General features: G+C 38.2%; 1 protein-coding gene across 3 annotated transcripts in view; it reads right to left on the bottom strand.

The window, feature by feature from the left end:
- Nucleotides 1–362: 362 nt before the first annotated feature.
- COL25A1 (collagen type XXV alpha 1 chain) overlaps nt 363–14,584 on the bottom strand; it is a 317,331-nt gene continuing 303,109 nt past the window's right edge. For 2 of the 3 annotated variants that reach the window (XM_077300637.1, XM_077300636.1), the window contains 3 exons: nt 11,438–11,515; nt 7,637–7,675; nt 363–5,825 (listed from right to left, as the gene is read on the bottom strand). In XM_077300637.1, the coding sequence (XP_077156752.1) occupies nt 5,793–5,825; nt 7,637–7,675; nt 11,438–11,515 (150 nt within the window). In that variant the 3' untranslated portion in view covers nt 363–5,792. Of the gene's footprint in view, nt 5,826–7,636; nt 7,676–11,437; nt 11,516–11,944; nt 12,032–14,584 lie in introns of all 3 variants that reach the window. The other variant, XM_077300635.1, reaches the window with a different exon arrangement.

Raw genomic sequence — 14,584 nt, 5'->3', positions numbered from 1 at the left:
GGCAGTGGCTGATACCAAAGCACAAGGATGTTCACTGTGTAACTGAAGGTAAGCTGGGGTGACCATCTGATAACTGACCCCGTACCCTGCAGCAGCCACTTTGTGCCTGATCCCCCATGCTGTGTATCAGAATTCCAGGCTCAAAAATGTTGAGGATCTCTGCTATAATTCATAGGTGGATTTAAATCTGTTCATAATTACATATTTTGGACAAATAAGAAAGTATCTGATATGCTGAATATGGAATTTTAGACCAGTAGATTTTTTTTTTGCAGGATGGAACAAATATGATGTACACCTTTTCAGTTTTCACAATGGGGGGGGGGGAGAGGCTTTGTAGCAATAAAAAAAACAACAACCTCTGGCAAGATTAAGAGTTTAATAATTACACACTTTTTACATTATGAAAATAATTCATAAATAGTGTAAAAATAATTCTGAAGATCAACTTCTCACAACCTGGGAACAAAAACCAATACAAAACTCAAATAAACTGAAATTTTAAAAACTGAAACAAACAGGACAAATCAGGAGAAAGAACTCAAAGAGTTTGATAGGCTCAAGCTCACAGAGGAACGATATCCGTGGAAGAGGCCATCATAAAGTAGAAATGTGAAACAAACGTAAAACAGTAATTTAATTTTTGCAATTATTTACATAGTCCCGTTGTTTTTACAGTGATATGACAGAATGTGTGATATGAAAATGACCTGTTAAAATGTTTCTAACAAGCAGCGAAAATTCCTTCTCAATTGCAGATTCTCTTTTTTGTTGCTAAGGAAATGCAAAAAGAACTGCACATGTAGACCAATTTTTAAAAAGTAAAAAATACAAATAAAAATATAATATTTTCCCAAAGGAAAAAGCAAAAAAACGCCAGATACATACACCTTAAAAAATTGTTACTAGGCTGCATGATACTATATTTTCCAAAAAAATGTACAAAGATAAAATATCCACAATGTGCCAGCACAATCCCTTGGGAAGTTATTTGGTGCAAAGCCCCAGCCTTGATGATTGGACTATATCTATCTAGCTTTTTATGCTGGTGAAAAAGTAAAGAGGAACCTTCCCTTTTGATCATCAAAATAGGCTATACTGTGGAATCATGAGAACTGCAGGAACGAAAGCCATGTAGGAGATTTACTGTAAAAAGAAGGAAATTGGGTGTGATCAACTGAAAAAAGTGATTGGATCCAAAAGCACTCATCAGTTCTCTTTCATTGAATTGGGTTTGCACAGGAAAACCTCCCTGTGGACTGTGGCGTACATTTACAACATGTGAAGCATAATTTTTTTCCCCTAAAATCAAATGTTGCCAGTGATGTACCAAGAGCTGAAATTCCACTAGCATTTCTGCTGAATGTAAAGAGGTAAGTTATTGACAATCCCAGGTTAAATAAGGCCTCCTGATCTCCAAAGAATGATAAATCTGCTTTTGAGCAACATAATTAACGGGGCACAATACAGATACAAGAACTGCTTGGGTTCCACTATTTAAGGATATTCACTCTCCCTTTCATGGTTTTCTTCTTGCAGCTTTGTACTATGTTCAAGTGAGGGAAGGTGGCATGGCACAGCCAGATCCTATCAGATCTCAGAAGCTAAGCAGGGTCAGTAGTTGGTTGGGAGACCAAGAAAGACTCTGTAGAGACAGGCAATGGCAAACCACCTCTGCTTCTCACTTGCCCTAAAAGCCCCTTGCTGAGGTCAGTATAAGTCTGCTGCAAATTGATGGCACTTTTCACAGACACAATAGGTTCAAATGGCAATAGTCATGCCATCAAAGTGATAGGGATATGTCTATAAAGCCAGGCCAACGACTGAATTTTGAGAAGCATGCCAAAATGCCTTACAGGAAAAAATGCGAGTGTTTCTTTTTTTAATATTGGTTGAATAAAAATATGGTTGTCAAGAACTAGTGGAAATCATGTTATCTTTTAATGCATCCCTTGAAAAGTAGAGTTTGTATAGAAACAAGAATGCTTTTCCTAAGTAAAACTAAAAAAACAAAAACAAAAATCAGATATACAGATAAAAAAGCCTGAGTAATGGAGGTTAGGAAGTCTTTAAAGACAATGGATGTCATCATCAAAAACCTTATAGTCATAACTGTGTTCATTACTGTGCTTTTTAAAATAATTCAACAAAGCAGTTCTATTACCCCAAACCAGTCCAACAACATATTCCCATCATTAGCAGTGCCCTGTATAAACCAATCAGTCTTGCATCCGATTAATTAATAAGGACCTTCAGAAATGTTACTGGATTGTCACTTGTATGGGTTTAAACCAGCTGAAACATCTGGCATGGATTTTTAATTATTATTTTTCTGCATTGCACCAGATGGCAACATTTTATTGGTGGATCCATTCACTGAAAGAAACACCAACACACTAAATGAAACAATAATCTAACAATACTTTATAAAGCAAAAACTTTCCTAATACTGTACATAATACTGACTTCAGAGGGCAATGCATTTCAAGTCTTTATATTATTACTGTTAACATTGCCAGACCTCGGAGTTGACGGTTCCAAAGTTCTATAATTTTGAGGTGCTCCAGTGTACACATGGAACTACCATGTTTCCATTTGCTCCATTGAAAGGGTTCATTCTGCCCACACAACCTGTGATCACCCAAGTAGGCGGGAGAATTATGTACAAGCAACTGAAGAAGCTGCATGCACCAGAAGTAGGTGACTAGAGTTCATGGTCTAATCCAGCCTTTCTATCATGTTTTCTGTTGATTCCAAAGCTGCACTTTTACCACAAAAAGAAAACTATAGGTTTCATTACATGATCATCACGAATCTATCTTATCCTTTACACTTATTTTGAAGCACCTTGACAGAGACAACACTTCCTAGCTTATGAAAATAAAAAGGAAGATTAATCATTCTGAAACATTACTTTCAGGCATACTGGTTCTTGGTTAACTGGGGAAAAACCCCAAATAAGTATTGAACAAGCAGTCAAAGAAAAAGAATAATCATCAAAAACAACCCCCCTCCCCCCCCAAAAGGCAAGCAGGAAGGATGTTGAACCTATGAAAGTTCATTTTGCTTCCACCTTTTGAAAGGAAAAACAGCTCAACCCCCCCAAACAACACAAAAGATCTACAGTAAGACTGTTACTACAGATGTAATGACCAAACCAAAATGTCTACACTGGAGATATCCTGCATGTAGAGGGGAAAAAGTAGCACCAAAATAACTTTTACAGATCGATGCAAAGGCACAGCAAATCATCTAAAAGTGTATGTGCTGGCAGAACTGAGCACATTTGAGCTTCTATCAGGCAATACAAACAGATCCTCCTGTAAGAATCACATATCAGTACAGAATCTTCTGCTACTGTTAACCATTGAGCTGGTCAGGTTACAGCAGCATGGATTTAACGGGATGGTACCAACCTTAACAATGGAATGGAGTTCTCCTACCATCAAGCCAAAGCATCTGAATTAATTTGCAATTAATCAGAATTAAAATCAATGACAAGGCTGTCAGGTCAATAACATGCCAAATTCTTATGGCCAACGTTTTTGTTTTAAAGAAAGGAACATGAAAGGGGACTCGTGAGAAAAATGTGAGCATTGCTAGATATGCATTCATGGCCACCCCATACAGTTGCCATTCTCAAAATAGGGGCTGAAAGACTGGAAATCTTTTTGCCCTTGTGCTCCACCCCCCCTCAAATGCCCATGCTTACAGGCAGTATGTTAGGCATTAGAGAATTTGTGCATGAGGCCTGTGTTCCAATCTAGTCTTTCTCTGTGCTTGCTCAAATTACATCTACTCCAGAGACTGAATAAACTGAAGAATGAAGAGGAGAGCCTAGACAGGGACAGGCAAGCCAACCACTCCCATTCTGAGCATGAACAATAGGCAGAAAGGGGAAACAGGGCTCTATTTTTCCTTGTAGGGATCCTTCTGCAGATGAAAACAAAAGCCAGAAATGGAGCCACTAAAGTTGTAATAACTCACAACATTCATAAACTTCCAGAAAATTATCGGAATGTACTTCCTTGTTTAGAGGTACCTTGTTTACAGAAGATGTTTTCCAAGAGCTGTTAATCTAAGTTTGGATTTAAAACTGATACATTAATTATATATTGGGATGTAATAATGAATGTATCTATAGAGAAACTGTATTAATATATAGGATGGTTATGCTTTGGATTCTTAAAAGTTAGAAGAGCTATTTCGTCTCTAATTTGATTAATTTTGTTTACCTTCTAAATAAATGTATCTTGCTTTTCTGAGCACTTGGAGTCACTTCCAATAAAATAAATCAACACAAGAAAGCATTTGGAATAAAAAGCATCCCTTTCTCCAAATTCCTTAAACACTTTGATTTGTCCAGGCTCTCAGCAATGAACTTCTAGCAATGCTATTAAAAAAAAAATTAAATGCATCAGGATTAAAGCTGTCGTTAAAATGACTGCTGAGGTCTGGGGAAAATGATTAAATTGAATTTGTTTTTTGGGAGTGGAGACAGCTTTTTTATTCTGAAATATAAAATTTAAGTAAAAATAAAATTTTAAGATTTTTAGGTCAGACACTATTCACTCATGGGTATAAGGCAGTATTGAGCGAATATTTGGTAGTGTAATCACCTTAGCATTGCTTTCAAGATGATATATATTATGGTTTGCAGAAACGGATGATTATATGATAAAGACATTTCCATCCTACTAACATTATTATTAGTATTATTGTTACACGCTTATCTTATTTGGTCAGGCATAAAAAAACTCAAATACTCATGGATATACATTAAAATGTAGCAACCAGTTTGAACAGAGACAGTGATATTTTTAAAAGCTAGAAGGTAGCACAGTAAACAACATAAATTAGTTTCTCAAGTTTACTACCAACATGTCTTCTGAATATAAGGCATAAACATTAAAATGTTTTCCAAATACAGAAATTAAAGAATTAGTACTTAAAAGTCTGATGCAAAAATTGTATATATTTGCAAAAACATTTGTATTATACTGTGACTATTGTGCAATAATCATTCTTCTCCCTCTCTCTGTATTATTTGAACTGTTGTAGCTCAAAACATGTAACTGTTGAAGAAAAGAAAGACATAGAATCAAATAAGCTTGTACCAGTAAAAAAATAAACAGCTCTGTGCTTCAGAGATTTAAAGACCTCACAGGTCCCTTGAAAAGACAATGCTCAAATAAGACAAATACAAGGGGTGTTCCCCACAATCTGTGTATCTGAAGTAGAGATTAGTGAACTGAAACAAGAAATGCATTAAATTAAATATATTTTCCATATTTTTACAAAAGTTTGTCATTTACTCAGGAACATCTTAAACCCAAACATTAATCCGCATAAATCTGTATCTGTTCTGTATTTCCAGAGGCCGGCATTTTAAGGTGTCTTTTGCCAAGAATACTTTCTTTCGCCTTCACAATCCCAAAATACCGTGTGTGAAACACCTATCCTTGAATATGATCACATTGTCCTCCAGTTGATGCTGGGGCCTGTCATCAAATGATCCATTTGGTGTTTCTCTGCAACTCTGTCAAGCTACTCACAAAGAAAATCTTCATGCTTCTTTTCTTCTTGGTGAAGCAGTCGACAAGGACCTGTTGCTGATGTCCTCCCAAGGCGACTGCATCGTGGCTGCGAGCAGCGCACGCAAATGCTGATGAAACAGGTAGCGCCCTTTTTGACAAAGGTGGCTGCATGACCCAGAAAACTGAAAGGCCATCCACCTTCAGAAGGAACTGCACTCCCCTCCAAATTGGAAACCATCATCTAATCTCCTCTTATCATTTTTTTGCAATAAGCCATGGGGTGACTCCCTTGAGATGACAAAAAAAAGAGAACAATTCAGACGTCTGAATCAAAAGTCACAGCAAACAGTCACTGGAGCATATGATGCAATCACACACACAAGCTGGTTTGGCACGCATGTCATGCTTTCGATTTTAGTCTGCATAAGCAAAATACTGGCGCTACAATCCAATGAAGCGTTTACGAACGTGAACATGGAAGCAATGTCACGATATTCCATTGGCAATCAGGTACAGTACGTTTCATAGCACTGAGCTCATATTTGGTCACAATTTCATGTAAACTCATTCATGGCACTTATTGTCCATGCAGGACCACGAGCCAAAAAAAAAACAAAAAAAAAAGTAAAGTAAAATTGCAGTAACAACTCATATGTCTATGATTGGTCTCTGTAGGGAGAGACTAATATTTGATTTTGCAAGTTTCTCACATAGTTTCTATTTTGCTGGATTGCAGATGTACATGACGAACAGATGTACACATGGACTACTGCAAACAAGTAGAAGCTGCTACGTGTAAACATATTTCAGACTTGTAAAATCAATTGTTCCGTTTTCAACTATAAATACAAGAGGTGGAGCGTTTTATATACACAACTTCATGCTTGTAAAGTTAGATTCATCACTGCAAAGAGATAAAAAAAAGAAATTGGCAAGGTTAGTACTTTATCACTCAGATCTCTAGTCCCATGGCTTGGTTCAGACATCATGAAAAACCATGGCTTAAACTAACAATGGCTAATGTGATGATTGACCAAATGAAGGCCATTCTGCTAACTACAGTTAGTTAGGGCATGTCAAGTCATGATCCAAAATCATTCTTCGAAATTGATTTATTAACAGTCTTAATTATGGTTTCACGTGATAAAGAACATGGACTTGTTCCCCAACTTTGGTCTTAACCACAATGCAGTAGGATATGTGTAGGGCTGTCAGGTCTCCCTGGCCACTTCAGGGGATGGCGTTGCAGCATTGCCAGCTCCAGACTGGAGAACTCCTGGAGATTTAGGGATGGAAGACAGGGACCCCAGTGGGATACAATGTCATAGAGTCCACACTCCAAAATATCAATTTTCTCTAAAGGACCTGACCTCTGTAGTCTGGAGATGAGCTGCAATTCTGGGGTTCCCTAGGTCCTACTTGGAGGCTGGCATGTGTAGGAAGCAGGGAAAATGCTGAAGGCAGAGGAAAGGCAGGAGGCTGGCAAGTATAGGCAGGGGCAAGAGCAAAATAGATACTAGCATTTGCCAAGGCAACTCAGGTTTCCACTAATTGTTAAAGGAATTTTGGTTCTTCATACTAATAAGTATTAAAATAATCCATGTTTTTGCATTATATCTGAACTAAGCTGATATGTATGTATCATGAAGAACTGAAATAAACACACAGTCCTACAAAGAACTTTCGACATTCCATTTCTTAAACGGCATGCACAATTTTTAAATACAGTTATTTGTTTTCATTTGTTTTTGTTGTCATGTATTGTCAAAAATTCTGTGTATCCTTGCTTTTTCAGATTTTTACAAAATATTCTGCCAAGCAATCCATGGACAGATATAATTTTGTGTTTTGGCACTTGACAATATGGGGAACACAATGAAACAATTACCGTTTACGCACTGGGAACTTGACTGCCCCAGCTCCTGTGCAGGAGCACAAATCAGAGGTGGATGAGGTGCACTGGGCCAAATGCTCCCCGTGTGGGTGCAGGAAGAAGTGGGGCAACCTGCCACGACTAAAACTCCAGCCTGCAGCCTAGTATGAAACCTCCAGTGTGTAAAGGGTCAATAAGAAGCAAAACAGCGTTTACAGTTTCTTACCTTTTGCCAACAGCCAGGCATTGGTAACCCATCTGGCCCCTGTTTTGGAGAGAATATTCCAAAGTGCATTATTAGTTTGGCAATATATCTTACAAACGCTCAAATATAGCTCCATATTCCACAAAACACAACTCTAATTTAGGAAGATGAGTCAAATTCAAATATCCAATAAAATAACAAGTGGGATGCATGACAATTATCTTTATATATACATGTATATAATATTATGTTCTTCGGTTTTTACAAACAAAACTGCCATAATCAATGACTGGTTTTTAATCTTAGGAACACCATAAAGTGTTTCATGCAAGCATGGTTTTAGTGTCAACATAAGGGGATGTTTTCAACAAGGGACTCAGTCCAAAAATGAGCAAATCATAGATTGCCTTCACTAGTTCATGTGCTTAGGATCAGCTGTAAAATTGATTCCTTAGACTATTGGAATAGAGAGGCCTGGCCAGTATCATTGAATATGGTACTTTCCCTGGACTATAGAAATGATTCACAGCTGGATTTGCCTGTGTAGATTTGCCCACTTGCAAAGGATTGCTATAGTACAGTGATAACACATATCCAATGATGTATGTGTGCACTCTTCAGAAATGTGAATGATCCTTTCCATGAGCCAGAGTGTATCGCTTCTGTCTATTTTTTAAAGATGAGTCAGTTCAGTGATTGGCTAGCTGCCCACAAACATGCTGACTTGTCTTGCCCTTTACCCTGAGTTGCTATTTGCATGATTTTTACAATCAAAGCCCCCAAACGAACTAAATTCGCTAAAATGAGTCATAATCAGCATTTGAGTTCTTAAAATGGTGCTAAACTATCCTGTTGTGCTCTAGCGGTACATGGCCGACTTGATTGGGATCCAAATGGTTCGGTGTGCTTCTCAAAGCACTTCTGCATGTATAATGAAGATTTCTGGATTGCCTGCATTGATCAAAGCTGGTTTGGGAAAGAATATTCCCAAAGGTCACTTGAGATTTGGGAACAGCTTGTTAGAGTGTTCAAGGGAATGGTATCTTCTAAATCCCTACTATGTACAATTAAGTTTCTCCATATTGTGCTTTTGATCCTGACCATTGTTAGCCACACAGAACAATTGAACCACTTTAAACTTTTGGTTAGCTACAGCCAGAACAGCCAACTTGGAGCCCAGTTTTGCCAGATCCCCTCTGGCCACCAGTAGAAGATGAGGTGGTAGGGGCTCCTGGGAATTGTAGTCCATGGACATCTAGAGGGCCGCAGTTTGATTACCCCTGCTCCAAAGCATCTGTTTTCTACAGAGGAACTGATCTCTGTAATCTGGAGATGAGCTGCAATTCCAGGGGGTCCCCAGGTCATACTTGAAGACTGGCATTCCTACTGCAGTCTGATCCATAAAAGTATTTGAATTTAAATTTATATTCAGTTCAACTGCTTTCATTGGCTTGATATTAAGTGGATTGAATTTTGTTCTTTTTGTTCTTATCTGCAAACATTTATGAGCAGCTCCGACTATTCCACTGAATTCTCTCTTCTATATCTAAAGCAAAATGTAGCCACTTCCTAACCACTTTTTTCTACAACTGCCTGTCTATAAGACGCTGGCACAGAGGTAAGATACCTCCAGACAGAAATGATACTCAAAGGCAAACATGTTTTGGAACAATTATTGTAGGCATGCTTGACTCACTCACAACCAAATACATGAACTGCAGGTTATCATTAAACAGAGGCAAGCCAAATATATGCTACATATTCAGATATGGTCTGCCCAGACGATTTAAATGAAAAACATTGTGCTTTAAATAAGACTTTCTTAACTTTTAACAATCACCTTTAGAAAATCGTGCTTAACTATACAAAGAACAACAGAACATGCAGATCATGTCTCATTGCTAACCATAAAACTTTGGAGTTCTCTAGAAATGTGTACAAAATGTTGATTTTACAAAGGAAAAAAAAAAGAATTAAAATGTATTTTGTATATTCCAGAAAATAAAGAGTGTTGCCAGATTGGTACAAGGGAGAAGGATCAATGAGTAGAATTTTAGTATAGGTAGGGGCTTGATCTCATGCTAACATAGAGTAGGGAAGTGTGGTGTATATTGTGGGAAATTAAGTTCCAAAGGAAAGGCTGTTACACTAAAACATTTAAGAAACAAAGACAGTAGGGGCTTTGGGCTGCAGGCCATTACATTTCTTATCAAACCTGAGAAAGCTTATTTTCAAATGTGCATACCATTCCACTCCAAAATGGAACTGATCGTGGGGACCACAGTGACATCAATGAGATCCTGTCTATGGATCCTATATGGCTATCTGTGCCATTCTAAACAGATCTCCTCAGAATCCTATGGAAAGTGCTCTTAGGATTGCACTGCTAGTTTTGAGTCTACTAGCACTTTAGAGACTAATAAGGTGGGAGAAAGCTTTTGAGAGTCAAAGCTCTCATCATCCAGTATAACTTTACACAAACAAATTTACACCCTAATCTTAAACACACTGTCTTTAGAATAACACTCCATGGATCTCTGATGCATCTTCACAAGAAGGATTTGACTCGTTATCTTCAATACTGAGGGAAACTCTTTATATCAGCTGCACTAGGACTATGTGTGAAAAGCAATTTTTAAATATTGAACAGTCTGGAACAGCTCCCATTCATATGCTTTGTGTGCACTAGAGTGGTTGTGATCCTAGTTCATAGCACACAAGGAGCTCCTGTGAATCTTTCTCTTCTTTAAATTCGACAGAGTCAACAAGCAGTCCTTTTTATTGATACTAACGACAGGGTTGGGAAATTCCTGGAGATTTTAGGGGTGGAGCCTACGGAGGGTGTCGTTTGGGGATAGGAAAGACCTCACAAAGCCCACCTTCCAAAGTGTCCATTTTCTCCAGGTGATCTGATCTCTGTTGCCTGGAGATCAGTTGCAATAATGGGAGATCTCCAGCCACCACCTGTAGGTTGGTAACTCTTGCTAATGAAGTAAGGAAGCTTAAATTTAAGGAAGTTCCATGGGCAGACTTCCAAGCTCACCATGCTTTGGGGCCTACATGTCCTCAGTGGAGCTACCACATCCATGTGATCACTGGAGAAGAAGAACCCTTGATTTTGCATTATGTGTTTAGGATTTAGGCAGGGGTAGCCAAGCTGCGGCCCTCCAGATGTCCATGGACTACAATTCCCATGAGAATTGTAGTCCATGGACATCTGGAGGGCTGCAGTTTGGCTACCCCTGGATTAAGGTTTACTTTATTTTTGTTTATGTACACAACTAACAGTATTCCCATTTAGTTTTTAACCCACCCAATATGAATGAACTCAGGACTCAAATCTGTGAAACAAGTTCAGGAGAGGATAAAATTCATACCCATGTGCAGGGCAAGCATAAAAATTACGCAAGTCAGTCAGTAATGTATTTTGTGTACTGGCTTTTGTGCTTGTCAGTGGAGGGAGGAGTTTCATTCATAGTAAGTAGGGGATAAGGCATTTTTGGTGGTTGTGGTGATGGTGGGGGAAGCAGACAAAAATCCTGAAGGAAAAATTATACTTATTGCAAATGCTGAAATACAACAAACTCAGAACCACTTTGTATAATGCAGGTACAAAAAATGTTGAATGTTATATTGCAAATGTCGATAGGATATGTGATCTCCAGATATTGTTATGATTGCCAAAGCAAGCCAGTTTGATCATGCACATGCATGTATGAGGACGTGTAATGTAAAGTCTGATAATTTTAAACTTTACATTGGAAAATCCACTAGAAACACAGGAATTACATGCAGGGTTGGTAGGAAAGATCAATACTGTACCAATTGGCAAGGGGCATCCAGCCCATCCAGGCCTGGCTGGCCTGGCTCCCCTTTTTCCCCCTTAACTCCACGGAATCCCTGTTTGTAAAGATTAACTTGCAGTGTTACTAATAAAGAAATGTATTCTCATTGACTTTGCTGGAGCAAACAACAAGAGCAACAACAAGAGAGAACGAAAGAGGAGCAAGCTGACCAAGAAAGCTCATCTACGACAATGCTGGTATTTTGTTTTTTAAAAACAAGCCGTATGTTTATAATAACAAGAGCTAGACTCAGAAGATAAGTAGATTTTATGTACAGCAAATGAATGATCTTCCAAACAATATTTTAGGTAGACACAGGCTAAAGCTCATTAGAGCGTTAAACGTGAAGGACCAGATTCTTTTGGTCTGAACGAATACCAAGCACTAGGTAAAAGTTGTAGCTTGCCCCTCTTTACATATCATACCATCCTATAATATTGTCTACTGTAAGAGGAAACATTTCTAATACATAAGTGAGACGTACCAATGGGCAAGGTGCATCTAATCCAGGAGCACCCTGTTCTCCTTTCTCCCCTTTAGGCCCCTTTTTGCCTTTCTTTCCCTTTTCCCCCTGTGGACACAATGGTTTGGATAAAACAAATGTTTCATTCTTTTGTGAGGAAAAAAAAAAAGACGTTTGAAAATATTTTTTTTAGCCGAAACAAGACAGAAAGGGCACTTACCACTGTGTTCTAGTATGAATTACCACTGTGTTCTAGTTATGTGAAAAATGTATATTACATGATGATTGTAAGCACCAAGTGCATCTCTTAATGGTCTCAAGATTATCTACTGAAGCCAATGTTATGGTTGCTTGGAATCCTAAAGCAGGGCTTGAAACTATTTGGTATTTGTGAAACCTTTCAAGTAATTCTGCCAAATCAGCTACGTCTCATGTAGTCATGGATGATCTAGTGCATTCACCAATTCTCATTTCATATTTTACCACAGTGAGGTGGGAGATGGTTTTCCGGGGTTGGTTTCCCGGGGTTTCCAGAAAGAAATATAGTTCTTTCCCAAGGTTCCCGATGTCTCTGTAAACTAGGTGACATTTGCAGGGGGAACAAAATTCACCTTGCCCACATGGTTATAATCTACACACTTCTGGAATTGTATGTGACCACCTGCTACAATATGTCTTTTACTGAAATTACCATTTCTTTAGTAGGTCCAAACTTTTTCTTGCAACCCCATTCTAGGCCAGATCAATTAAGGTTCGTGGGTAGCACAGAGAATCAAGTTTGTCTTCCATTTCTAACCCTGCAAAAGGATTCAGAAGTTCCATGGTGACAGATAACTACTCTAGTATTTTTCCAGGGTATAATAAAAAGACTAAAATATTCATCAGCATCGTTCATGGGTCAGAACGATGGGTCAGAAAAACCGTTCATGGGTATAACTTGCAGAGCTTCGTCACACAGCAATGCATGAAACTGAAGAATCCAGTAACGATGCTGGGAGTTTTCAGAATTTAGAGCAAACTCAGACTAACATATGCTTTAAAAGATATGCCTGCTATCCAACAAATTGACCTCATTTGTAGTCAGTAGGAGATATTTTGAGAACTAATTTGTCACTGATTTCAAACCTGACCAGTTGATCACAGTGGTGAATGAGTTTCAGGCTCACTCATCTTTTAAAAAAACAAAACAAAACCAGAAGTCCCTCATTTTAATTTTAAGAAAGCCACAACTGTACCTAAAACATAAATAGGGACAATCAAGAGTATTAAAGAAAGATAGGGAAATAGCAAATTAGTGGAATAAAATAAGCAAGGATGAGGGGAGGGTTCTCAAAGTAATTGCTTCAGAAAAGATTTTGCTTCTGAGGGGAAAAGGGCAGAAGGATTGGAAGGAAGCAAGGTAAAAGGAGAAGGAAGGAATGCACCTCTGAAAAAGGTAGGCAGGATTAGGATGGTCATTCATCCTTTTTCTCACCAAATAACAGATTATGCATCCATTTACAGCAGAAAATAAAATGTTCGATTCCATTGGTTTAATTTTACAGAATATCAACAACACATCCTTTAAAATCACTGAGAAATTCTTGAGGTCCCTAACAGCCTTAGACTTTGAGATTAATCTGGGATAATAAATGAATTATCTTATTGATAAATATATACATTTATATTAAAAATGACATCACACAACACACATGATATACCAAGGCATGTTGTATGAACATTCAAATGGAAACCAAACACATTTCCATGGAGAGATATACTGTGTGACATCAAACAAACAATATTATTCATCTATCTTGTCTGTGTGCCAAAAAGGTTTGCAGTGATCCTTTGGACAAGAAAGTAACATCTCAAAAATTTATTTTGATGTAACTGAGTTAAAAGTTCTTTCAGTGCATGGGTGGTAGTCATGGGCTCATGAGCTCCTTCCCTACTCTCAGCCTTCATGTGTTGATCCAAAAGCCTATCAGAATACAGGTGTCTTGTGTTATGGTTCTCTGCTCACTCAGGAATTTTCCAGGCTTCCTAGTCATGTCAAGTGAATGCTTGCATGTAGACAGCATGTGGAACAACTCTCCTCCCTGTCCTTGTACAGCTCATGCATGCTAATGGAATGGAAGGATAAAACATTGCATCCTCTGGACATACATTTAATTTTAATACACTTCTAAGTCAGAACAACTTGTATATACCTTCCCACCAGGACCAAGCACTATTCTTAGCAGTCCACACAGAGTTTTCTGTGGTTATGGTTTGCTTTACTGTAAACTTCAGAGTGACTTACAATAGTATTAGTAATGGATGAACATTCCCTTCTGGGCTCAAACTTCCCTGTCAAATATTTGAAAACACTTGATGGGGAGTTTTGCAAAATGTCCATGGACACTTAAGTGAAGACTTACAGGTGCCTGGCTCCCCTCCTTGAAAGTCCTTTCCTTTGCTATTCCCAAACCTTACCTTCCCAAGGATGGAGAGAGCTATTGGTTCTATGGAATGGTTTTCTTATAGCAGGCCTCAGTCTGAACCACTCGCTTCTGAAAATTATGTTTTCCAATTTCCTGCTGGGACTGATAGGAATTTAATGTTTCTTGGCTTTCTGATATTGGGAGGCATGGAAAATACAATGAAATTATCTTGGGGAATTTGGTTTTTTGGGAAGGT

Source organism: Paroedura picta, chromosome 10, assembly GCF_049243985.1.
Source record: "Paroedura picta isolate Pp20150507F chromosome 10, Ppicta_v3.0, whole genome shotgun sequence".
Classification (NCBI taxonomy): domain Eukaryota; kingdom Metazoa; phylum Chordata; class Lepidosauria; order Squamata; family Gekkonidae; genus Paroedura; species Paroedura picta.
Note: the sequence above shows the minus strand (reverse complement) of the source record. Positions and strands in the feature narration are given on the sequence as shown.